The 27,453-nt window shown below is 40.5% G+C and overlaps 1 protein-coding gene and 1 long non-coding RNA gene across 8 annotated transcripts in view; both read right to left on the reverse strand.

Annotated features, from left to right (window-relative positions):
* LOC309802031 overlaps positions 1-27,453 on the reverse strand; it is a 622,798-nt gene that overhangs the window by 203,179 nt on the left and 392,166 nt on the right. The gene's annotated exons all lie outside the window — the stretch shown is intronic.
* The window catches only part of EFCAB11 (EF-hand calcium binding domain 11), a 173,010-nt gene that overhangs the window by 129,340 nt on the left and 16,217 nt on the right, over positions 1-27,453 (reverse strand). For all 7 annotated transcript variants that reach the window (XM_082618668.1, XM_082618669.1, XM_082618672.1 and 4 more), the window contains exons 4-5: positions 26,710-26,811; positions 25,753-25,843 (exon numbers count right to left, since the gene is read on the reverse strand). In XM_082618668.1, coding sequence (XP_082474794.1) covers positions 25,753-25,843; positions 26,710-26,811 — 193 coding nt within the window. The remainder of the gene's footprint in view (positions 1-25,752; positions 25,844-26,709; positions 26,812-27,453) is intronic.

The following is a 27,453-nucleotide window of genomic DNA, read 5'->3' on the forward strand; positions in this document are numbered from 1 at the left end:
AATCCTAACTCCGTTGCTAAGTTCCTCGATTACCCCGGCTGGAATTAAATCCTCTCGCCTCTTTGTTCTTCTACAGCAGGTACCATTTTCTACTTACAGTCACTCTGTGAAAGACTGTCCCTGTCTGATTTGTTCCTGTAGCCCTGAAAGTACCCTTCTCAGTGTCTCGCACGTGGCATTCAGCAAGTATTTGTGGAATAAACCAATATATAGGGAGAGTTGTCTTCTCCTGCCTTATCAACTGCTAGCTGTTATTATCACTATTATTAAAGGAGAAAAGGCAGGTCCTAAGAGGCCCAAACTACTGATGCAAAGCTGAGGCAAACATCATGACTGTCTTTTGGAATAAAGCATAATTTATGAGATGCAAAGCTAATTTAATTTCATGAAAATTCAGAGAATTTCTGGAACAAAATCAACAGAGAATAAAACCTCAGGTTTGAAAGGAAGCCAGGTTGGTCATTACCCAGACTGGGAAGGGTGTAGTATTATTACTATCATCTCTCGATTACCCACTGTGAAGAGGCATGGCCCTTTCAAGATTAATCTCATTTGCCTGGGGCAAATTATCCCTGAAGTCAAAATCCTTTTATGTTCTCCTGCTTCTTTCTCTCCCGACAGTCTAGACACCTTCATAAAATCATTAACAAACAGTGAGTGGGGCTTCCCTGGTGGCGCAGTGGTTGAGTCCGCCTGCCGATGCAGGGGACGCAGGTTCATGCCCCGGTCCGGGAAGATCCCACATGCCGCGGAGTGACTGGGCCCGTGAGCCATGGCCGCTGAGCCTGCGCGCCCGGAGCTCCGCAATGGGAGAGGCCACAACAGTGAGAGGCCCGCATACCGCAAAAAAAAATAAAAATAAAAAAATAAACAGTGAGGGCCTACTATGGGACAAGCAGAGTGTTTTTCATGCATCCTCTCATTCGATCCTTCAAACAACTCTATGGTGTTGGTTCTCTTAATATCTGTTATTTACAGGTAAGGAAACTGAGGCACAGAGACATTAAATAACTTTCCCAAAGTTTACTAGCTAGTTCAACTCATCTTATTTCAATCCATCTCCCCACATTTACTGTCCTATATGGGAGTGGGAAGGGGATCAGTGTGGAATATCTGGAATATTCAACTGCTGGTGGGAAAAAGGGCTAGAAGAATTCTTCAGGGGCAGGTCAGGTCTGGTCTGCTAAGGGCCGGGCAGGAAGTGCCAGTCGTACGAACGGCAATGAATTTCAGGGGTCAAAGGAACCCAGCTCAGGCTGGATCCCCAAATCCTGGGGGAATCCACGCTGGTAGGCAAAGCAATGGACTCTCTGGGCAATGGTAGTATGGGGACTCCAGCAGACATTCCAAGTGACACAGTCATTTCAGAGCAAGAATCAGCCAGGAGCTGGGAGAAGGTGGAGTCCTGATCGTCAAGACAGGAAGCTAGAAAAGGGAAGCGAGAGTCTGGGACAAGCCTTTGTGTTAATCAGGAAAATGTAAGAAGCTGGATGTGCTGAGCTGGACTCACACTGTGGGGTTAAGAAGGTGAGTTTGAGCAGGGGGTTGCTGGGATCAACCCAGATAGAGGTTATTCTTCACACTGTAATAGGAGACACCAGGTAAACCACAAACCCCGATCCTGTTGCTTCCCTACTTAAAACATTTCAATGGCTTCCTGTTGTCCTTAGGATCAAGTTCAAACTTCTCAGCAACTTACAAGGCCATTCATGACCCAGGCCCTGCGTACCTTTCCAGTCTCATCACTCTGCATTTACCCTTCTGGCCCCACCCACCCAGGCAAACAAAAATGAGTATATTCAACAGCAGACTAGCTATAGTTAACAACCCTTAGTTATTCAACGGGCCAGTGTCCCCTGCTGACCTCTGCGGATACACTCTGCCTAGAACACGTTCTCTCTTCCTCTGCCTGGCTATTTCCACCCTTCAGGTCTCCCATCAGCCACCACTCCCTCTGAAGTCAGCCTCCGTGCCCCCTCCCCAGCCTGCAGTCAGCAGCCTTCCTGTGTATTCCCACCGTGCTCTGTAGTCATCTTTCAGGATTAACCATCTTGGATTCTGACCACCTATCTCCCCAACTAGACAATAAGCTCCTAGAAGGCAGGGCGGTGTCTGCCTTGTTTACTTTTATATATTCCCAGTGCCTGCAATGCAGTAGATGCCAACAAATATTTGTTTCCAAAACAAAGAAAGAGCACAGGACAGAGACACCTCCTCTAGAGATCAGGGTGCAAAGAGAAGACAAGAGTGCATGGTGCTCATGAAGTGTCAGGTGAGAACCATGCAGCCAAGCAGGGGCCCAGGGAGGATTTGGAAACGTTATCAAATATGTAGGGAGGGTCTAAATTTCAGTCACTGATTTGAAAGCTATACACAGTGTGTCCAATGCAGTCATAGAAATACAGGGGTCCCTTGAGTGCCCAGGTCACCTTGGGTGTTGACAGCTTCTCACAGAAGACATGAGAGTCTGACTCCAGAGTTTTTATCACGTGGGGAGAAGCAGGAAGAATGACAGGGAAGGGGAAAACACAATATTCAGAAAAGTTAAACTGCTATTTCTTTGGAACTGGCATGAGCCTGCTAATAAGCAGCCAGGGAAAAACAAAGAGGTAAATAAAGAGAACCGGGAACGCTGGGGTATAATATTTGAATGTGGCAAAGGGGAAACCATAAAGACCATTTTGTTTTAATCATTAAGAAAAGTGCACCTAGTTCATATGCTATGGATCAGGCTCGGGGGAGGGGGGAAAAAGATAAATTAATCTAAGGCTATTCATTTTGTGATAGCTTAACGCAAACAACTTTTAGCAACATTATGAAGCCAGCTAGAAAAATAAATAGAAATGAAGTCCAAGGGGTTTAAAGATGAAAAATTTGGGGGGTGGGGAGAAAGAACTGCACAAAGCAAAACGGACAAAATACAAGGCTAACGAAACAAAAGCTGAATCATATAAATAGGCATTGCCGTGTGCCCTGGAGGACTGCCAAGGAGAGTGAATTTCAACAAAGAATGCTTCTGCTACCAGTCTGGAAAACTTCAGTTCCAGGAAGGTGGGAGGGAGGCTGCAGCCATTGCTGAATGACACGGGGGGAGTGTGGGGCGGGGAGGCAGGCTCGGTAGACAAATGCTGGAACCTTCCCCTAGCAAGCCATAAACAGGCAGCTCACTCCCTCTCCATGCCCTCCCATGTACCCCACACACAGCCAGTTATGAGAAACAAGCCCACGTCTTAGATGAGAAATTGGCAACACCACAGCAGCCTTCTCTTCTCCATTTGCAGATCAAAAGACCACTGTAAACACCTCTAGGCTACCATGCTAGTATCCAAAGTGTTGAGATGAACCCAGTCCCTGCAGCCCAAGTCAAACGAAGCACTGGCAATTATCTGTGAACTTGGATGCTGGGGACAGAGCCCCGGCTCGGTGTGGAATCCTCCCTGGAACAGTCCGAGTCCTAGGAGCAGTACTGTAATAACCGTCACCACCACCAGAACAGTCCCCCCTGCCTGAGCATTTATCCCGTGGCAGGCACAGAACTAGGCCCTTTGCATGGATTATCCCTGTGAAGCCCCCTCTCAGCCCTTATTTTCTTAATTTTATAGCTGTTCACTCTACAGATAAGGAAACCAAGGCAAGTTAAGATATTGATACTTTTCAACGGTCTCTCAGCCAACAAGCAAGGGAGCAGGGATCTAGATCCACACAGAGTTATTCCCAGACAAGCTCTCTTAACCAATAAAAATAAAACCCAATAAAAGAAGGTGGATAACCAACAAGCACTTATTAATGGTGGGCGTGGTGTGTACTATGAACTCTGCTAGGTTAAACTGGGTAAAATGGTTTCTTAAAAAAAAAAATATGAGGAAGACTAACTAGAATTCCTTTTACTTAATCTGTAAAAAAATTCTTGAACTTTATTAGCCTTTAAAGAAAAAAGGGTCCCTACTCTAACATCTACCACACCTCTCCAATAAGTATGTAGGTCGCTCAAACCCCTACAGAAACTAACAAAACAAACCAAAAGCAGAGTTGATAACATCTAGCTCAGTGGCTTTTTTGGGGTTGGCATTACCCAAAAGACAGACTTAGCGCCAAACAGTGGGAGACCTGCGAGTCTGAAGTTCCTTAAGATTTCCTTAGCGTAGTAATGCTTTCTCCTCAAATTTCTGTATTGCTGTCTTTATTGAGATCTCTGTACATTAATATGTGCTTTTTAAAAAATATGACCTATTTTTCCAATGGGACTGAGGGGGGAAAATCACAAATGCATATTTAACCCCCTAGAATATTTAAATTCTCCCAAATCTTATCATACATTTTTAGTACTTTCTATTTGAGATGAAAGATAAAAACGTGTGTGCAAGATTAATTGTCATGATGAAAGAATACTGGGCAGTTGCTTAAGAAACGAGAACAACAAAGGAATAAACTACTGCAGGCATCACCAGGACTGGAATGACACTGCTCTGTGTACTCGATTTCCATGGCAACTAGCAATGGGAAGATGAATGTTTCATAGTCACTCCGCTCTGCGGTACACGTCTATAAATCAAACTTACATAAAGAGCACAAGATTTCTGCTGTGGGCTGTATGCAGAGCCGGTTTATTTTCCTGTTACTGTATAATTATGGAAAAGAAGCACAGAACAATGAGGTCATCTTGAGTGGGGAACAAACTCAGAAATTACTAATACACCTGAGGCACAGAATGCCATTCGTCTCGCAGGAAACCAGACGCAGGCAAGGCAGGCGGCGAATGGAAACCCTGCCTGCCTCTGTCAGGTACGGTCCTGGCACTCATCTGCCCTGGCTGAGAACTGCATGTTGCATACCTGGCGTGGGCTCCCTCCCGCTGCTCTGCTCTGAAACGTATGTAGGGGCACCTTAGTTAACTGCCTCCCGAATGAAACTGCCAGGTTTCATTCTGATAAACTGGGCAGAAATGATACACCATGTTTCGTATGAAAGTTTACTGAGGCTGAACAAGCATACACTTGTTTTTATTTACACCCAAAATGGCTCGTCTTGTAGAAGTCAGGATGGAAAATTAATGCTTTGGCATTGAATTGGGTGTCAGGAGGCCCAAGTCTTGACCCTGGTCTGTGTAACCTTGGGTAAGCCATGAAGTTCAGGTAGCTTCCATTTTCTTAGCTATGTTACAAGAGACGGTGGATGTGATTTTTAAAGTCTCTGCCGCCATCTGCTTCCATGATTCTGTATCTTGAAAACACAAAGGTCTGAATCAATCAGATCTAACCAAAGATATTAGTTGTGCTATTCCTAAAATATATATATATATATATATATATATATATATATATATATATACCTTACACAGTTATACTTTTAAATTCTATACTGGCTAAAGTGCCTAAGTCATAGTGTTTTATGATTACCATTGCATTGAAGCTTTCTTCTGATTTGTTTCAATTTTTCAAACACAGTATATGCTCTGGAAAACTTAACGAAACCATCAGAGTTTTAAATGCAAAAAAAAAAATTGTTACAGACGATCCTAGAACTGATTTTTATGATATAATATAAATAATATTTAAATTTAAATAATCTTCCTGTTACCTAGATAAGGGCTGCCTATCAATTCCTACCAAATGAGAAGTGTCCCGCTTCTTTTTTTCTTATAATTAATTTATTTTTTATTATTTATTTATTTATTTTGGGCTGTGTTGGGTCTTCGTTGCTGCACGCAGGCTTTCTCTAGTTGTGGTGAGCGGGGGCTACTCTTCGTTGCAGTGCGCGGGCTTCTCATTGCGGTGGCTTCTCTTGTTGCGGAGCACAGGCTCTAGGCGCACAGGCTTCAGCAGTTGTAGCATGTGGGCTCAGCAGTTGTGGCTCGTGGGCTCTGGAGCACAGGCTCAGTAGTTGTGGCACACAGGCTTAGTTGCTCCACGGCATGTGGGATCTTCCCGGACCAGGGCTCGAACCTGTGTCCCCTGCATTGGCGGGCGGATTCTTAACCACTGTGCCACCAGGGAAGCCCTGCGTCCTGCTCCTTGAAGTCTGCAGCTCTCAGAGACTTGGTGACGCTTTCCTGGACCTCATCTTTGGAAGAGTCACGCTCAGTAAATTTTGTGGAACAAATAAATGGATGGATGAACAAACTCTTAGTAACACCTCTGCTACACCTTTCAGAAATATTATATCCCCTTCCCCAATCTTACATGTTTAGGCAGATTCAGACCAACACATAAATGTCCCCAGGATAGACAGGCAGATATCTGAAAACCAGGTATAACTAGATGAGTATCTGTTTTGTGAGTCTGTGAGTCTACAAAACCCTTGTGAAACTTTACAAACTAGAAACAGCTCTGCCTTAGTGGGGCACCAGGCGTTATCAGACACAGAGGGGACCTCCTGTGCTAAGGCCCTGGCTGAGTCCAGGAGTACCATGGGGGCTCAGAAGTAACGGAGGCACAGTCCCTGTCTCACGGGAGGGAAAACAACACCCAACAAGCACCCGGTACCTCATCTAAAGCTTACACCACCTCTGGGGAAAAGACGTTATTAACCCCGCTTTACAAGTTAGGAAAACTGAGCTATAGAGAATTGATATAAGTGATAGTTACGAAAAATGTAGGGATATTAAAAAAAAACCTGACTTCCTGAATTGATAGGCAGTCCTTATCTAGGTAACAGGAAGATTATTTAAACTTAAATATTGTTTATGTTATAAAAATCAGTTCTAGGATTATTTGTTTCAAATGGGTTTTTTTTGTTTGTTTGTTCATTTTATTGGTTTTTTTTTTTTTTTTTTTTTTTTTTTTACTTTTTAAGACTGATAGTTTAATTAAGTTTTCCACAGCATATTCTATGTTTGGAAGATTGAAACAAATTAGAAGAAAGCTTCAGCGTGATGATAAAACCCTAAAACACTATTAATTAGGTGCTTTAGCCAGTACAGAATTTAAAAGTATAATTGTGGAAAGTATATATTTTTAAGAATAGCACAAGTAGGGGAATTCCCTGGTGGTCCAGTGGTTAGGACTCGGTGCTTTCATCTCTGGAACCCGGGCTCAATCCCTGGTCGGGGATTAAGATCCCGCAAGCAAGAATAGCACAAGTAACAACTTTGGTTAGATCTGACTGATAGATTCAGACCTTTGAGTTCCTGACTCCAAGGCCTCTGTGCTCTTCTGACTGCATCTCAGGACACATTGAAGCAACAGACTGTTGCTCTACTGGACTTCTTGGGCACTAAAAAACAAAGTTAAACAAACACACCTAGCCCCTAAAAAGCCCATTAATAGTAAAAAAAAAAAAAAAGTAGTAATAATATAAAACAATATTTCTTAAATTACTGTGCTAGCCCACGTTATGGCCCGCACTTCCATTCCCCAGTCAGCAGGTTAACGGCTATTTCCAGGATGGAGCCAAGTGTTATACAACCATGCAATTTCCGACATGTGAACCCTATGGGAGCCAATGACATCTTTACAGAAGTTTATTAGAAATGTATTCTGCCGTCCATCAGAGACACTTGGTTTGGTTCCTAAGCTTAGACGATGCAGTAATTTGGGCACACATTTTTGGCACTGATTTTTCAAAAATTAATAAAGTAACATTTATTAAGAAAGCCTCCAGGTTAACCTCCTCGCCTTCCAATTAGTTTCTTATCAGAGTTTTTAGCACCACCAACTGGTTAAAGAGATCAACTACAAATTTGCTTGGCTCTCAATCTGCTTTGTTCATTAAAAGAGGATCATACACTTTGTGACCGCCTGGAGGGGTGGGATGGGGAAGGTGGGAGAGAGGGAGATGCATGAGGGAAGGGATGTGGGAACAGATGTATATGTATGACTGATTCACTTTGTTATAAAGCAGAAACTAATAAAAAAAAAAGAGGATCATACATATATTTCACATTTAATTTATGTTAAAGTAATTTATTTCAGTCACTAAATAAAATTAGAAATGCCTTTCCTTGTTAGTCAAATAAAAAATAATCCACTTTGGCTTTTTCACTTAAGAAGAAGGTACATTTTGCTTAGTAAGTCATTAAAGAAAACTAAATCTACCCACTAAAGCTAATCTCATTTACTCTACCATAAACTGATACTCAAAAAGCAAAGACTAAGAACTACAATGAAAATTAGAGACTAAGAAAGAGATAGCAAACTAAATGGTATTGAATACTATGTGAGTCTACAGTGTCTATATAAGACATTAATTTAATTGGAAATAAAAACAATTGAGGAGGTAGTTTCACATTTTAAAAAATTTGAGCTTTTTCTATCAAGATTCCTGACTTAGCAATGAATGCTGCCATGTGACACATGAATATTTACTGCCATTTATCTTTCCCTCCTGTTTAATTGAACCACATCTGGCAATGGATGGTGTACAGATAGCACAACTGAACACTTGGGGTTCAAATCTGATTTCTGTACAAGGAATCAATTTGTGAAAATATGTATTCCTGAAGAACTAAGTCCAATTTTTTCCCCCAAAACAAACCAATTTGTGGATACAAGTTGTCTTTGAAAAGTACATCCAGCCACTTGTGGTCATAACACGTTTGTAATAGGCAGAATAAATGGCACCACACTAGAACAAATTTGTTCACCAACAGAAACTTCTCTACCAGACAATGTACAAGAGGGAGAGAAAAAGAAAGTTCCATCCAATTAATTAAATTTGACTCTGATAGCAGAGTTCTGTTAAAAGCTTTCTGCTAAGAGTTTAAAACTGCTGTAATAATTTCACGATGATAGCAGTTTAAATCTCTACACAAATGGTAGTCAGGTTCACATTTTTTAAAGCCTCTGACTCTAAATCTGCAATTGAAAGTCCAGTAAAGCAGATAATTTGCAACAGACCCAGATAAAATTAAGGACCAGCAGCTGCCCTACCCCATTGAACGCACACTTTCAACATGGGAACTTTGATCTTCGTTCTATTCCTTTGCTCATTTATTTACTCATTCATTCTTTCACTCATATATCCATTGAATATTCTCTCTCCAGCAAAGACAGTTAAATTTCTGCAAAAAGGGAAACAAGAATAAGACTCTTCCACTGTCCCCTCCTCTCCTTGGATGACAGTCTTGATATGCCATCTCCAAGGCACAGAAGATTTCCATTTGAAATCATGAATGGATTACCAGAAACCTTAACAATAAGAAGACTTGGGTTAAGAAAAGCATTTTATAACTTTTATTGCTGTTTCTATACATGTTCTTTAACAGGACTCTTGAATGATACTTAAAGCTAAGTGTGTTTAGACATTTTAACTGTAAATTTTGTCTATTCTACTATTATTATTAGACAGCAGTATTCTTAAATCAAAAAATACAATTTTGAGATGTAGCAAAAACATCTGTCCATTAACAAGTACCAGCAACGTGACTGCCATCAAATTAAAAAAAAAAAAAAAAGTTGATTACTTGTCAATTTCCTACAACTTTTCTTCTTTAACCAAAAGATAAAATGACTGAGAAGTCTAAGTCCAGTTTGGCTTGAGATTAGCAATAAAGGTGCTCAGCTTTACCCGTAGAATAGGTATGCGTAACAGCTGATGTGTAGATCACTGCATCAATTCAGCAAGGTAATACTAGCAGGTGTTTAATGAATGGGAACTGCCGTCATTGGCACTGGGTTGGCACGGTGTCACAAAAGCTGGGAAGGAGCAAGCAACAAGGACAGGGTCCCAGGCAGAGTGTTGAGTGCCTTGAGTAGCTGGCAAGAATAAAAACTTAGAAAAAGGACGGGGGGGGGGGCGGCCTAGAGGAACTTAGGTACGAGGAGTAGCTTTCTAGGTGGCAGAGACTGAAGTATATCTGCAGGCAGGGATGTTAGTTATAAACAAGAGAGGGAGTGACTGATGGAGAAAGGTCTTAGAAGAAGGGAAGGGGATGAGACAAGAACAAAGGGGAGGCACTAGAAAAAAGAAAAAACTAGAAACAGAATTGAAGGAAAACAGAACTCTGGAGGTGAAGAGGAAACCCAGGCAGAGGCCATGACCCTGTCCATGAAGCAGAAGGCAAGGTCACCTGCAATGCACAGCAGTAGGAAAGGTTTGGTACAAATGTGACAGAGAGCAAGTCAATCTCATGGTGTGTGACATGCTAGTGAACTGGGCTTGGGGTGTCATACCAAGAAGAATTCTGAGTCTCATCAGAAGAGTGTAGGCCGCGGGTTTAAGGAGGTGGCGGTGATAGCACACATGCCAATGATTTGCCATCCCTGAAAAAGGGAACTGAAAACAGGTGAGCTAAATTCTCCTGGACGACTTCAGCACGAAAAGGAAAGCGTTCTGGAATGACATAGGACCAGGGCTGGGGAACTGTGTACAGAAGATGGATTTGGGTGGTCTAAACACTTTGGTCAAGTAGGCACAGCAGTGTCTGCCTGACCTGAGAACTTGGTTCCATTCCGGGATAGGCAGCCGGGAGAATCAAGGCAAGCAGCTGGGATCAAAGCAAAAGGAGCCAGGAAGGTGGACACAGAGCTCTGAGATCTCTCAGACATGACACTTGCTGGGAGACGGAGAGGGAGAGCATTGAGTGTGGTGTGTTTGGAGGAGAAGGTAGATGCATCACAGAAAGAAGACAAAGGGAAAGCTCGCTCCAGGTCTCAGATTGACAAGGAGCAGCTGCAAGGACGAGCGCACACTCAAGAGCCTGCAGTACAGGACTGCGGGCAGGTCAGAACCAAGGCGGGGGCCTTGGACGGAGGCTCAGCCCAAGGCTTGGGTTAGAAGTGAAGGTAAGGAGGGGAAAGCAGTGTCAGCATTCTTGGGCTTAGTCGTAGCTGAAGACAAGGTAGGAGATGTGGAGGATACAGCAGGGGAGGAAGAAGAAAGATGGGGTCACATGAGGGTCCAGCAGCCATGTTTAGCCACTAGGAACCAGTCCTGAGATTGTACCATTCTTGGTCCTTTTGGGGGGAGGGAAGGGAAAGGTGAGTGACAGGCAGGAGGGAGGGACGGGAAAGTTATGGTTAACAGCATTAGTGCCTGTTCCGCCTCTCCTGGGGTCAGCTTAGGAACAGGGAAAGGCAGGGTGAGGGAAAGCGTAGGAAGAGAGAGACGCCACTCGAAGCCTGTAGTGCACTGAATGCCTACTTTGCCCTGATCTTCTCCAGCAGCAGGTTGCAACCAAGGAGGGAAGGTGAGCAGACAATACTGACAAGCTGGAAATGGTAAAAGATGATGCTAAACTCACAACAACCGATCAGAAGGGTCTTACAAGTGAATCAATGTATAATCCTGCCTTGTAAAGAAGACAATCATAAATTCAGCTTAGCACTCCCACCCCAGCTAAAGTGATGAAACCTCATTTGTCAATTTTAAACATTTTTTGCTTTTCCAGTTGATTTGGCAAAATCTTTCGCTATTGTGATATAATTCCAAAGGCAACACGCAAAACACAAGGGTTCCTATCAAAGCAACGTGACCTGGAATGCCTGCTACCGTTTCATGTAATAAAATGTTGCATCAGTTTCCTTTTGCATATTTTTGTAAATAGTTCCTTTCATTTATGTGCAGATAATCAAATGAAATCTCAAATGTAACAATCCAAACCAAACCAATTCATATGAACGGGAAAAGCTATGTAATTGTGCAGCTGGTTTACCAAGAACACTTCCAGGCAGAGCGAACATGCCTTCCTTAGTCAGGTTTATGGCAGGCATTATGGGGATGCAAAAGCATGCCTGGTTCCTACTCTCAGGACGTCCATACTGTTAGAAGAAGTAAGAAGGGAATATTACAGTGATTAAGAGCACAAGCAAATCTTCGTTCCGTTACTCAGCAGGCAGCAGCATCAAGCAAGTCCTTTGACCTCTCCAAGCTTTGTCCTCATCTGTAAAATGGGGACAGACAGAGCTTAACCCAGGAGGTTCCTAAGAAGATACCTTCAGACCAGGGTCCAATACATAGTAAATACTCAGCAAATGTCACTTGCCAGTGTTACTGCCGTTAGTATTATTAGATGCAGTACTCTCGAAATGCTACAGAAGTTCTAAGGAAGAAAAAGGAAATTTTGTGAGCTGGAGTGATCAGGGAAGGCTCCCTAGAAGAGAGAGTTCAGCTAAGTTCAAAGGAATGGACAGCAGTAGATATAAGGATGGGGAAGTCAGGAGAGGAGAAGAGAAGGCAGTGGAAGAGAAATGAGATAGGATCAGAACACAGCAAGTAAATCAGAATAGTGGATTAGAATCTTTGATCTGGGCAGGCCAGGCCTGTGTGTGGAGGGGCCTTGTATGTCAGGCTAAGGAGTCTGGGTGTTATCTGGCAGGGGATGAAAAGTTACTGAAGTCAAGAGGTAACATTAAAAAGTAATGCTAGTTTACTCTCATTATCCAAAATTGAACGAGGAGGGTGGACCAGTGATTGTCAAACTTTAATAAGTGCATATGGATCACCCAGGGATCACATTAAACACATCTGATTCAGTGTGTTTGGAGTGAGGCCTGAGATTAGCCATTGCTAATCATCACTAACAAGTTCCCTAACGCTGATGCTGCTGGTCTCTGGAGCTCTGAATGACAAGGATGTATCTCTTCAAAGCAGCCTGATGGAAGAGAACGCATGGGTAGGAGGATGGTAGACAAGATGGCTAGACGTGAGGTCGCAAACTCATAGGTCGGTATGCCATACATAAAAACATAGCATTAGAAGCCTTTGGACTTGATTTTTTAAGCTATATCTAAGGGGGACAACTGAAACTTTGTAGTGAAACTCTTAATGCTGAGCCTATTTTTTGTTGGTGACATCTTAAAACAATGTTAATTTAATTATCTCCTCTAAAATAAAAATTTCTTTTATTAAATACAAGTTTTTATTTTATAAATACAACACACAGTATTATCAAAATTTTCACCCAGAAGTTAGCCATCTACTACAAAGGAAAAATGTAAGACACAGATTCCTCTTTCTATAAAGGAAAATGGCATGAATACATGCATGATGTGCGCCTATCACTAACTTCAAGGATGACTGAAAGGGTTAGCAACATTTGGCCATAAGAAAGAAACCATGGCAGCAGTTTCTTATGTGACAGTTGGATTAAAAGAAAAATAGTCCTCAAGCTATCACAGCAAGAAGTCTATTTTACCTTATATGTAGACGAGGAATTGGGAACGTTGACCATAACACTTGCTATAGTGACATCTCAAAAACTAAACCCAGGGTCGGAGAGCTGTCAGCCCAGTAATTTTCTCTTGAGAGCAGTCTTTGTCACACTGACAGATTACATCTGTATTCACATGGTGGGAGATTCTGAATATTATGTGGGATATGCAGAGAAAATCAAGGAGACGGCCATGCCACCCTCCATGATAGATAACCCCACCAGTCGGTTCTGGAACAAGAAGAAGCACAACCCCCTCATGTCTGAGATGAGGAGAGTGCAGGCCTGAGAGGTTTTGGCGAAAGCCTGTTCGCTACGTAAGCCATTCATTTATATAAAGTTCAGTCACTTACTTGACACGTATAAAACTGTGCTTACAGGAGTTCTGTACTCCCATAAATATCCCACTTGTGCCTGTTTATACTAAGCTCACATTCTAAAACTAGAAATAATTGATGCTTGCAAATACCTATGTATAAGCATAAAGAAGAAAGATATTTATGACAGATTAGGAGTTTCAAGGAGAAGGAGGAGACAAGTTCCTTTTTGGGGTAGAGAGGGGTTGGCTAGGGTGTAGGGTAGGGCCAGCTTTCAAGATAAGAAATATTTTTTTAAAAGCTGGGCCTTGAAGGAGGAATAGAATTTGCATCTGGATGGGTTTAACCTAAGAAAAGACTACAAAATCTGGACATCTGGAATGTGAAAGAGATTAAATATTTCTTCCAAACAAATAATACATCCTTGTTAACAGGAACTAATTAGCTTAACTGAAGAAACCAAAATAACACATTCTGTTTGAAAATCTATGTAATGAAGTCATTATTCTTCTCTACTTGTTTCCTGGCCCAGTGTCTGAGCTTCAATTCCTGCATCACCAATTCTAAAATTTATACCGGTAAAAAAAGACCATCCTCAAATGCAAGGATATAATTTTTGTTCATGGAGCAAAATCAGTCAAGAACCCTCTGAAAAACTGACATTTTCTTAAAATGATTAGCATATAATTATTTCTATAGCTGGATTTTTAAAGTACAGTTGTATTTAACATATTACATGTGAAAGTCCCCAGAGAGGAGAAATTCTGAGGTCAGTTTGAAAAGCTTACACATATTCATATTCCCCATTCAGTGATCACATGCAAGAAAATAAACAGAAATGGGAATCTCTGACAATAAAATTCTGAAACATAAACACTGAAATAAAAACCAAGGCATTATCATTGCAGGGAAGATACAAAAATTCACGAAATAAAAATTGGAAACTCAAGAAGTCTACCTATTTGGTCACTACACTCACACACTAGGTACAGCTGGTAACAGCTACCTACTATAGTTACAAAGAATCAGATACGATTTCTAGTCTCTTTTATACTTTTCTATACACAGAAGCATGTAGATACTTACAGATCAACAATCATATTCCCCAAAGTAGGTACTCACTATAATAACTGCGATCTTGGTGAGGTCACCTGACTGCATTTATAAGATGATCATTCTGATGCACGGAATAATGACTGGGAAACTTTCTCCAGTTAGAGACTGTCCAAGAAAATGATATGCAACAAGTTGGCTGCCAGCAGAGAGGAATTACAAGAAGCTAAAGAGCACAGTGAAGAATAACACTTCAAAAGAGACGCAAATGATTTGAAAAATACATTCTATCTTATATCACTTTCCTTTGGGCTCCTTGGTTCTAAAAGACTCTTCCATTAACATGTTAGTTCACGTTACCCAAGCTCATGAGGCCCCTTTCCCCCACAATAGCTGTGATAAAAGGCATATGTGATCTTTCTATCAAGAGGGTACCCATCACTCCCTTTTAAAATTGCATTCTTAAGCCCCTACCCCACTGACACTCTGGCAATGAAAATATACTATCCAATAAGTCATGATGCTCTTATTCTCAACCAATTTTTAATACTCCCAAAAGGAGAGTTAGATATTCTATGTTTTTTGACCATCCCCATGTAATACGAAGAATGAGATTCTTAGACCAAAAATATCATATATCACTTTAAATGTCTCCAGTTGAGACTGGAGAGCATTTTGGTACGTCAGTATTCCCACATTACATTACTATCTGGCAATCCACCTGCACTCAGAGCCTTGGACACTGGCGGGCCTTCTGCACACCCATGTTTCATTTCATATGGCTGGAAAGCAGAAGAAGCTACCCAGAGCTTTTTGCCAACTGACAGGCAGTAAGAAAGTGCAAATCTCAGCACTTATAATGAGATGGAGAAGGCTCCTAGGCATGGAGACGCAAACATACCCACACAGAGAAAAACACCAGCCAGAAATATCACAGGGTGCTGATGGTGGGCGAAGTCAAGAGAGCACACTAAGCCAGCTCCCTGACAACAGCTGGGGCTAAATCATGAGCTGAAAATGTCTCTAAAAAAAAACAAACAAACAAACACAAAGAGAGGCCATCAGAGATTAATTCATAAAAATCACATGTAGAATGAGAAAAATAGACGGCAAAGCCACATGTGGTTAGAAAGCTCCTGATTGCATTTTAAAGGATTCTTGCCTAGATTATAAGAAATTAAAACCATAAGAAAATTATAAGTGAGGATTTTACTGTTACTGCATATTTGGAGTAAGTGACAATGGACCAACAATTATTAAGTAACTAGAATGCATAAGGCAACATGCTGAGAACAGTGGAAGTTACAGAAAAATCTGTAAACTCAAAGAGCTTGTAATATTTTATGGAGATAATCGTAAATACTGTATTTTTGTTTATTGAGTAGATGACTGAAACAATTACACAACCATAGTACTATCAAAATTCAGAGAAAGGAGAAAAGGCTGTTCAATGTAAAGAAAAAAAGACTTTTTTGTGTGTATTTATTGAGCAGGACCTTGGAAGATAGGTCTAATTTGGACAGGTAAGAAGTAGAGAAAGGCATTGCTGGCAAGAGCAACAGAATGCAGCATAAATACACATCACATATTCAAAGGAACAAGCATTATGCAAAGGGAAATACAGGAATTTGGGATGATGAATGAAAGATGAGTTTGGGAAGGGGACCAGATGTTGGAGAGCCAGGTTAAACAGTTTTAACTACTTTTTAGATTCACTAAAGATTTTTGAATGTTTAAGGAAAAAAAAAAAGTACCACAAAGTTTTTATTATGTTCTATTAGTATTAAAGAAGAAAAGAAGTTTTTTGTTTTAAACTTTCAGTGCTAGAAACAGCCTATTAGCTCAGATTCATTCCATTGGACAAACAGCACTACTCAGTTCTCGTACCTCTTAAACTTCTGCCATTTGTAGTGGGTAGGACAAAAGAAAAGAAAGTTCTTCAAGAGAATTTCCAGAGAATTTCTTAATAATAATAAAACGTCATCCATGATATTTATTAGTTTCAGTTATTTTAGTGCACAGGTACACAAGTCATGATTATCAGCTCTAAGTGGAAAGCAACGTTGTAAGTTTTAAATACTGAAAGGAATCTCAAAAGTTAAAAACATTAAGCCTTTTTAACAATACCTTTAGAGGTAATATAAAGCAGTACCAATTTTTGTTTTTTACATAAGATATCACCTCTTGCTTTAAGAAAGAAACATTCCTCAAAACCCATCCCTCGTTAGAAAACTTGCTTTCTTAATTTACATGAAAAAATCTATAATTAGCAGCTCCCAAGCAATCAACCATTAAAAATAAAACCTCAAAAACTACTTTCCCCAATAAAGCAAACACCTCCTTAAAACGAGAGATGAAAGTAGATACAGAAGGGCTTACGGGAGATACTATAAAATAACAAGATACAGCAAAATAACAAAATGAAACATCAGTAGATATAGCTCAAGAAAGAAACATAAGGAGAAAATAAAACCATAACAGAGGGAGTGCTTCAAGATGGCGGAGGAGTAAGACGTGGAGACCACCTTCCTCCTCACAAATACATCAAAAATACATCTACATGTGGAACAACTCCTACAGAACACCTACTGAACGCTAGCAGAAGACCTCAGACTTCCGAGAAAGGTCTTGGTGCTCCTGCGTGGTGTCAGGCCTGAGCCTCTGAGGTGGGAGAGCCAAGTTCAGGACACTGGACCACCAGAGACCTCCAGGCCCCACATAGTATCAATCGGCGAGAGCTCGCCCAGAGATCACCGTCTCAACGCTAAGACCCAGCTCCACTCAACGGCCAGCAAGCTCCAGTGCTGGACACCCCATACCAAACAACTAGCAAGACAGGAACACAACCCCACCCATTAGCAGAGAGGCTGCCTAAAACCATACTCACTTCACAGACACCCCAAAACACACCACCGGATGCAGCCGTGCCCACCAGAAAGATCCAGCTCCACCCACCAGAACACAGGTACCAGTCCCCTCTACCAGGAGGCCTACACAAGCCCCTGAACCAACCTTACCCACTGGGGGCAGACACCAAAAACAATGGGAACTACGAACCTGTAGCCTGCAAAAAGGAGACCCCAAACACAGTAAGTTAAGCAAAATGAGAACACAGAGAAACACACAGCAGATGAAGGAGCAAGGCAAAGACCCACCAGACCAGACAAATGAAGAGCAAATAGTCAGCCAGCTGAAAAAGAATCCAGAGTAATGATAGTAAAGATGATCCAAAATCTTGGAAATAGAATGGAGAAACTACAAGAAACATTTAACAAGGACCCAGAAGAACAAAAGAGCAAACAAACAATGATGAACAACACAATAAATGAATTTAAAAATTCTCTAGAGGAATCAAGAGCAGAATAAATGAGGCAGAAGAACAGATAAGTGACCTGGAAGATAAAATATTGGAAATAACTACCGCAGAGCAGAATAAAGAAAAAACAATGAAAACAATTGAAGACAGTCTCAGAGATCTCTGGGACAACATTAAACGCACCAACGTTCGAATTATATGAGTCCCAGAAGAAGAAGAGATAAAGAAAGGGTCTGAGAAAATATTTGAAGAGATTATAGTTGAAAACTTCCCTAACATGGGAAAGGAAATAGTCAATCAACTCCAGGAAGCACAGAGAGTCCCATACAGGATAAATCCAAGGAGAAACACTCCAAGACACATATTAATCAAACTATCAAAAATTAAATACAAAGAAAAAATATTAAAAGCATCAAGGGCAAAGCAACAAATAACATACAATGGAATTGCATAAGGTTAACAGCTGATCTTTCAGCAGCAACTCTACAGGCCAGAAGGGAGTGGCAGGACATATTTAAAGTGATGAAGGAGAAAAACCTACAACCAAGATTACTCTACCCAGCAAGGATCTCACTGAGATTCAACGGAGAAATTAAAAGCTTTACAGACAAGCAAAAGCTAAGAGAATTCAGCACCATCAAACCAGCTTTCCAACAAATGCTAAAGGAACTTCTCCAGGCAGGAAACACAAGAGAAGGAAAAGACCTACAATAACAGACCCAAAACAATTAAGAAAATGGTAATAGGAACATATATATTGATAATTACCTTAAATGTAAATGGATTAAATGCTCCAACCAAAGGACATAGCCTGGCTGAATGGATACAAAAACAAGACCCATAAATATGCTGCCTACAAGAGACCCACTTCAGAACTAGGAACACATACAGACTGAAAGTGAGGGGATGGAAAAAGATATTCCCTGCAAATGGAAATCAAAAGAAAGCTGGAGTAGCAATTCTCATATCAGACAAAACAGACTTTAAAATAAAGACCATTACAAGTGACAAAGAAGGACACTACATAATGATCAAGGGATCAAACCAAGAAGATATAACAATTGGAAATATTCACACCCAACATAGGAGCATTTGCCTCAAAACATAAGGCAAATGCTAACAGCCATAAAAGGGGAAGTCGACAGAAACACAATAATAATTGGGGACTTTAACACCCCACTTTCACCTAACACCCCACTTTCACCAATGGACAGATCATCCAAAATGAAAATAAATAAGGAAACACAAGCTTTAAATGACACATTAAACAACATGGACTTAATTGATATTTATAGGGCATTCCATCCAAAACAACAGAATACACTTTCTTCTCAAGTGCTCATGGAACATGCTCCAGGATAGATCATATCCTGGGTCACAAATCAAGCCTTGGTAAATTTAAGAAAACTGAAATCGTATCAAGTACCTTTTCCAATCACAACACTATGAGACTAGATATCAATTACAGAAAAAATATCCGTAAAAACCACAAACACATGGAGGCAAAACAATACGCTACTAAATAACCAAGAGATCACTGAAGAAATCAAAGAGGAAATCAAAAAATACCTAGAAACAAATGACAATGAAAACATGATGACCCAAAACCTATGGAATTCAGCAAAAGCAGTTCTAAGAGGGAAGTTTATAGCAATACAATCCTACCTCAAGAAACAAGAAACATCTCAAATAAACAACCTAACCTTACACCTAAAGCAATTAGAGAAAGAAGAACAAAAAAACGCCAAAGTTAGCAGAAGGAAAGAAATCATAAAGATCAGATCAGAAATAAATGAAAAAGAAATGAAGGAAACGATAGCAAAGATCAATAAAACTAAAAGCTGGTTCTTTGAGAAGATAAACAAAATTGATAAACCATTAGCCAGACTCATCAAGAAAAAAAGGGAGAAGACTCAAATCAATAGAATTAGAAATGAAAAAGGAGAAGTAACAACTGACACTGCAGAAATACAAAGGATCATGAGAGATTAATACACACAACTCTATGCCAATAAAATGGACAACCTGGAAGAAATGGACAAATTCTTAGAAAAGCACAACCTTCCAAGATTGAACCAGGAAGAAATAGAAAATATAAACAAATCAATCACAAGCACTGAAATTGAAACTGTGATTAAAAATCTTCCAACAAACAAAAGCCCAGGACCAGATGGCCTCACAGGTAATTCTATCAAACATTTAGATAAGAACTAACACCTATTCTTCTCAACCTCTTCCAAAAGATAGCAGAGGGAGGAACACACCCAAACTCATTCTATGAGGCCAACATCACCCTGATACCAAAACCAAACAAAGATGTCACAAAAAACGAAAACTACAGGCCAATATCACTGATGAACATAGATGCAAAAATCCTCAACAAAATACTAGCAAACAGAATCCAACAGCACATTAAAAGGATCACACACCATGATCAAGTGGGGTTTATCCCAGGAATGCAAGGATTCTTCAATATACACAAATAAATCAATGTGATACACCATATTAACAAATTGAAGGATAAAAACCATCTGATCATCTCAAATGATGCAGAGAAAGCTTTCAACAAAATTCAACACCCATTTATGATAAAAACGCCCCAGAAAGTAGGCATAGAGGGAACTTACCTCAACATAATAAAGGTCGTATTTGACAATCCCACAGCCAACATCATTCTCAATGGTGAAAAACTGAAACCATTTCCACTAAGATCAGGAGGAAGACAAGGTTGCCCACTCTCACCACTGTTACTCAACATAGTTTTGGAAGTTTTAGCCACAGCAATCAGAGCAGAAAAAGAAATAAAAGGAATCCACATCGGAAAAGAAGAAGTAAGCTGTAGATGACAAGATACTATACATAGAGAATCCTAAAGATGCCACCAGAAAACTACTAGAGCTAATCAATGAATTTGGTAAAGTAGCAGAATACAAAATTAATGCACAGAAATGTCTTGCATTTCTATACACTAATGATGAAAAATCTGAGAGAGAAATTAAGGATACACTCCCATTTACCATTTCAACAGAAAGAACAAAATACCTAGGAATAAACCTACCTAAGGAGACAAAAGACCTGTATGCAGAAAACTATAAGACACTGATGAAAGAAATTAAAGATGATACAAATAGATGGAGAGAGATACCATGTTCTTGGATCGGGAGAATCAACACTGTGAAAATGACTATACTACCCAAAGCAATCTACACATTCAATGCAATCCCTATCAGACTACCAATGGCATTTTTCACAGAACTAGAACAAAAAATTTCACAATTTGCACGGAAACACAAAAGACCCCAAATAGCTGAAGCAATCTTGAGAAAGAAAAATGGAGCTGGAGGAATCAGGCTCCCTGACTTCAGACTATACTACAAAGCTACAGTAATCAAGACAATATGGTACTGGCACAAAAACAGAAATATAGATCAATGGAACAGGATAGAAAGCCCAGAGATAAACCCACTCGCCTACGGTCACCTTATCTTTGATAAAGGAGGCAAAAATATACAATGAAGAAAAGACAGCCTCTTCAATAAGTGGTGCTGGGAAAACTGGACAGCTACATGTAAAAGAATGATATTAGAACACTTCCTAACACCATACACAAAAATAAGCTCAAAATGCATTAAAGACCTAAATATAAGACCAGACATAATAAAACTCTCAGAGGAAAACATAGGAAGAACACTCTTAGACATAAATCACAGCAAGATCCTTTTTGACCCGCCTCCTAGAGAAACAAAAACAAAAATAAACAAATGGGACATAATGAAACTTAAAAGCTTTTGCACAGCAAAGGAAACCATAAACAAGACCAAAAGACAACCCTCAGAATGGGAGAAAATTTTTGCAAATGAAGCAACTGACAAAGGATTCATCTCCAAAACATACAAGCAACTCATGCAGCTCAATATCAAAAAACCAAACAACCCAATTCAAAAATGGGCAGAAGACCTAAATAGACATTTCTCCAAAGAAGATATACAGATTGCCAACAAACACATGAAAGGATGCGCAACATCACTAATCATTAGAGAAATGCAAATCAAAACTACAATGAGGTATCATCTCATACCGGTCAGAATGGCCATCATCAAAAAATCTAGAAACAATAAATGCTGGAGATGGTGTGGAGAAAAGGGAACCATCTTGCACTGTTGGTGGGAATGTAAATGGATACAGCCACTATGGAGAACAGTATGAAGGTTCCTTAAAATACTAAAAATAGAACTACTGTATGGCCCAGTAATCCCACTACTGGGCATATACCCTGAGAGAACCATAATTCATAAAGAGTCATGTACCAAAATGTTCATTGAAGTTCTATTTACAATAGCCAGGAGATGGAAACAACCTAAGTGTCCATCATTGGATGAATGGATAAAGAAGATGTGGCACATATATACCATGGAATATTACTCAGCCATAAAAAGAAACGAAATTGAGCTATTTGTAATGAGGTGGATAGACCTAGAGTCTGTCATACAGAGTGAAGTAAGTCAGAAAGAGAAATACCGTATGCTAAGACATATATTTGGAATTTAAGAAAAAAAAATGTCATGAAGAACCAAGGGGTAAGATGGGAATAAAGACACAGACCTACTAGAGAATGGACTTGAGGATATGGGGAGGGGGAAGGGTAAGCTGTGACAAAGTGAGAGAGTGGCATGGACATATATACACTACCAAATGTAAAATAGATAGCTAGTGGGAAGTAGCCGCATAGCACAGGGAGATCAGCTGGGTGCTTTGTGACCACCTGGAGGGGTGGGATAGGGAGGGTGGGAGGGAGGCAGACGCAAGAGGGAAGAGATATGGGAACATATATATATGTATAACTGATTCATTTTGTTATAAAGCAGAAACTAACACACCATTGTAAAGCAATTATACTCCAATAAAGATGTAAAAAAAAACCTGTGCTCTCAAACCACTGAAACTTTTTTTTTGAGTTTTTATTTTATTTATTTATTTTTATTTTTATTTTTTTAGAGGATGATCAATAAATTTTATGGATTATCTGGGCAGTTATATGACTAAAAATAAAATAGTTTACATTTATTGAGTTCCTACTGTTTACCAGAAACTGTTCTAAGAGTTTTATTTACTTTATAATAAAAATAAGCTCTTTTGAGTTTACTTTAAATATTTTACATTTTTTAAAACATCTTTATTGGAGTATAATTGCTTTACAGTGGTGTGTTACTTTCTGCTTTATAACAAAGTGAATCAGTTATACATATACGTATGTTCCCATATCTCTTCCCTCTTGCGTCTGCCTCCCTCCCACCCTCCCTATCCCACCCCTCTAGGTGGTCACAAAGCACCCAGCTGATCTCCCTGTGCTATGCGGCTACTTCCCACTAGCTATCTATTTTACATTTGGTAGTGTATATATGTCCATGCCACTCTCTCCCTTCGTTCCAGCTTACCCTTCCCCCTCCCCATATCCTCAAGTCCATTCTCTAGTAGGTCTGTGTCTTTATTCCCGTCTTACTCCTAGGTTCTTCATGACCATTGTTTTTTTTTTCTCTTAAACCACTGAAACTCTGTATGACTTTTTTTCACCAGATTAGAACATTCCATTTTTAACTTATTAAACATGCGGGTATGAAGGTTTCAATAGGTGTACACATTTTTTAAAACAGAATCACATTTCCAAGTATCTATTTTCAAAAATGCTCTCCCAATAACGTAGATTTCTTTTGAGAAGCAGTTATTTTTCCACTCACTGTTAAAAGACGGCTTGTACCTTGAACGGCTATATTTAAGTGGATTTTTCAAAATTACACATGTGGTACAAAGGGGCACCTCCTGAAACCATTTAACACAAAAAGGTCAGCAAATTTGGACACTTTGTCTTTTTAAATTTAATTTAATTTTGTTTTATTTATTTATTTTTGGCTGCATTAGGTCTTTATTGCTGTGCATGGGCTTTCTCTAGTTGCGGCGAGCGGGGGCTACTCTTCGTTGCAGTGCACGGGCTTCTCATTGCAGTGGCTTTCCTGTTGTGGAGCACGGGCTCTAAGCACGCTGGTTTCAGTAGTTGTGGTGCGCAGGCTCAGTAGCTGTGGCTCGTGGGCTCTAGAGCACAGGCTCAGGAGTTGTGGTGCACGGGCTTAGCTGCTCCGCGGCATGTGGGATCTTCCCGGACCAGGGCTCGAACCCATATCCCCTGCATTGGCAGGCGGATTCTTAACCACTGCGCCACCAGGGAAGACAGACACGTGTCTTTTTGTAAAAGTAAAATGAAGTAATTCTTTTTGTGAAAAACCACTACCATGTGGTAGAAATACGTTGACTTTCATTACTCTTCTCATCACAAAGTGTGCACAAAGATGCTACTGTATTTTAAAGGTCTTGATGTTCTGGAATCACCTAAGCAATACTGTCCTCAGGCACTTTGTCTGCGCCTGGCTTGAACTCCCTTGCTCTTCAATAGCTTGCTCAATAATCTGCTTGCAAATGATGCAGCAGAAGAACTTCATATATGTCACTGTTAATGACAGTGAGTGCAGATCCTTATTTCAAATAACCTGCTTGATAATTTCTACTAAGTAGGGCTGGCTTCCGGTCAGATTTCACGAAATTACTTTTATCCACATGGGAACACCTGCCAGATGTCCCCCAATATCTGTTCTCTCCTTCTTCCTCAGTATCAGAAACTCCATTTGAGTGCACATGACTGCCCAAAGCAGGGACTACATTTTCCAGACCCACCTCCCCCTTGTAGCTATTCGTGGCCCTGGAACTGTGTTTTGGTCACTGGGATGTAGGAAGAAATAATGGATAGCCTTAAAAGGAGGGGCATATCTTCTGCTCCCTTTTGGCCTACCTAGTTGGAATTCAGGTGTGATGGTTGAAACCTTGGGAGCCATCTTGAAGCAAGAGGGAGAAGCCAGATGCTGAGGCAGCCAAACAACAAGAGAGGAGGAATCTGGGTCCTTCACAACTGTGTTGCCACCAAATCAGCCCTGGACTCTCCTGTGTTTATTGCTCTCTTTTTTGAGCTTTGCTGTTTTGGGTTTTCTGGCTCTTACTGCTGTACGAAACCCTAATTAACACACCTGGTAACAGGGTTGATGAGGAACTCATGTTAGCAGTCAGAGAAGAGGCAACTGCAATTTTCTCTGCAAGCATGTGCTTACACTATTCTTACCACTTTCAATCTGCAGTTTCCTAAAGGAAACTGCTTTTAAGCCACTTGCCCATTTTGTCAGAATTAGTTTATTAAGAAAACATAATCTTTAAATCTACTTTATCAGGTGTGTGTGAACTGCAACATGGGTCTATAACTTTGAAAACAAACGAAGGAGGGGCCACCACTGATCAACCCAACTCTACTCTCCAGACAACTCAAGGACCATTTGTAACCCGTGTCTGATGAAATACAGACCATGGGAGAACACCAGCATCCATGTTAAATATTAATAAAGCTTCGGGGGGGGGGAGGTTGGTCAATACATAAATATACCAAGAAGTTCTACTTTCTTTCTGCTCCTCTCCACCCCTACTAACAAATGATTTTTGCACCTTCCTAGTATGCAAGCACTCCACCCACTTTAGAGCCCACTGTCAAGGTGTGGATGGACTAATAGCTAACTATAAAATTCTCTCCTGGGGCTTCCCTGGTGGCGCAGTGGTTGAGAGTCTGCCTGCCGATGCAGGGGACACGGGTTCGTGCCCTGGTCCGGGAAGATCCCACATGCCACGGAGCGGCTGGGCCCATGAGCCATGGCCGCTGAGCCTGCGCGTCCGGAGCCTGTGCTCCGCAATGGGAGAGGCCACAACAGTGAGAGGCCCGCGTACTGCAAAAAAAAAAAAAAATTCTCTCCTGGATCATGACAATATGCTGTGAGATGAAAATGTTCACTAGTAAAAATAAGCATAAATGAATGTTCTCCATAAAACTGAAAACTTGTAAAAGCAAATGGTAAATCAAGGGGTGGGTATACATAAAGATTTTGGCAGCTTACCTGAATACCTCGAGAACAGTCCTTTCCGATAACTTGGGAGCCACCTGCTTAAATGCTTTTTTGAAATCTTCCAGAGTTAAATATCCACGATCTATTTGAAAACAGAATACATAACATTTACACACTTCTATCAGCCCCATGAACTGCTATTTCAGCCATAACATATGCGTGAGACTTTATTACTAGGAGAAAAGCAGTAATTTATAGTTGATTTTACATTTAAGGTAATCTGAGATTGTCTTGTTGGAAGAATTTGAGAATCTAGTAATACTCTCCCTTAGTACAGCCCCAGATGCTCCTGCTGGTTTCTTCCAGCCCCATCATTTGCCGATTCCCTGAGTCCCAGGTAAAGGACTAAGGGACAGACACTGCAACAATGGCATTAGGCTTCAAGTCTTCGTGAATTGCCAAAATAATTCATTCTTCAAAATTCACATTTTTTTCTTGCTTGGTATTAGAACTATATTATTATTTAGAGGAAAACCATTACAGAAGCCAAAATACTGAACCTGGACTCCACAAGTCTTTCAACCATGTGTTCTGTGGGGAGGGGGTCTGAAGCTACTCCTCTGGGCCACCCCAGCATGGGAAAACAATTTCTCCAATTATGTGTGGGTCAAAGGAGGAGTCGGAAAAAAAGGCCTCATGGTCTCCCAAACTTCCATAAGTATCTCTTCACCTATATCCCCGCATGGCCAGCCCTTCTGTTGTCCCCATTACATTGCAGGCAAATCATAAGTACTGTACAATTATATAACTGTAGAAATTATTTCACCCATCGTAAATGTCAAGAATTGAAGATTGTGACGGAGGAAAAAAAATGTACACCAACATCTAAGGTAATAGCTAATGAATACAGTAAAATAACCTTCTAAGTATATTATTTTAGTTACTATGTTCCCATTCACAGTTCCTTAATAGCCATTTTTTATATCAAAACACTTTAAAGATACTTACAGTGCCTGTCAAAAGCTGTGAAGATGTGTCTTATTTCATTCCGATATAGTTGAACTTCCTTCTTTTTCCTTACAATGTCTAAAAACTCCTTAAGTAATATCCCTGAAAGTTGGAGAAAAACAATTTACTGTCTTCCTCTTTAAGAAGGAAACAAAACATAAACGGAAAGTGATACTACCACAAACAAATGTTATCTTAATTTTGGTGAGTAGTATTTATTCATAAAGATCTCTAAAGCTGAAAAGACATTTTCTTAAAAGCTAAGTAGACTCCACATTAGCAATCGATGGCAGAAAGGGCAGACACTTTCGGAGCTCACTGAGCTCTTCCCGGAGATAAAAGATGATGACCTCGAAAAAGTATGACACTCTTCCCTGTGACAGATCTAACAGACAGGCCCAAAACTACTTATAAAATAAGGGTTCATAATTTTCTTTCCTTCTGCGTCTTTGATCCCTTTTTTCCTAGCCAGATGTCATTACGACAGGTTTTTTTCCAGCTGGGAGATCGGGGCGAAGAAGTAGTTTCTCAAAAGTCAATACCAACTGCATACCGCAGATAAAGGTGGAGAGAACATTCCATAAACAATAGCGTTGGCACTGTCCCCAGCCTTAGCTACGTCCCATGACTGTTCTACAGCCTCAGGCTCTGCTTCCTGTGATTCTCATAATAAAAGAGCCCAGCGTGATCATATGAGATTGGCTACTGTGCTTACAATGTCTATTAAAATGAATTCTAATGTGA

This window comes from Mesoplodon mirus (assembly GCF_964341445.2).
Source record: "Mesoplodon mirus genome assembly, chromosome: 4".
NCBI classification, from domain to species: Eukaryota; Metazoa; Chordata; class Mammalia; order Artiodactyla; family Ziphiidae; genus Mesoplodon; species Mesoplodon mirus.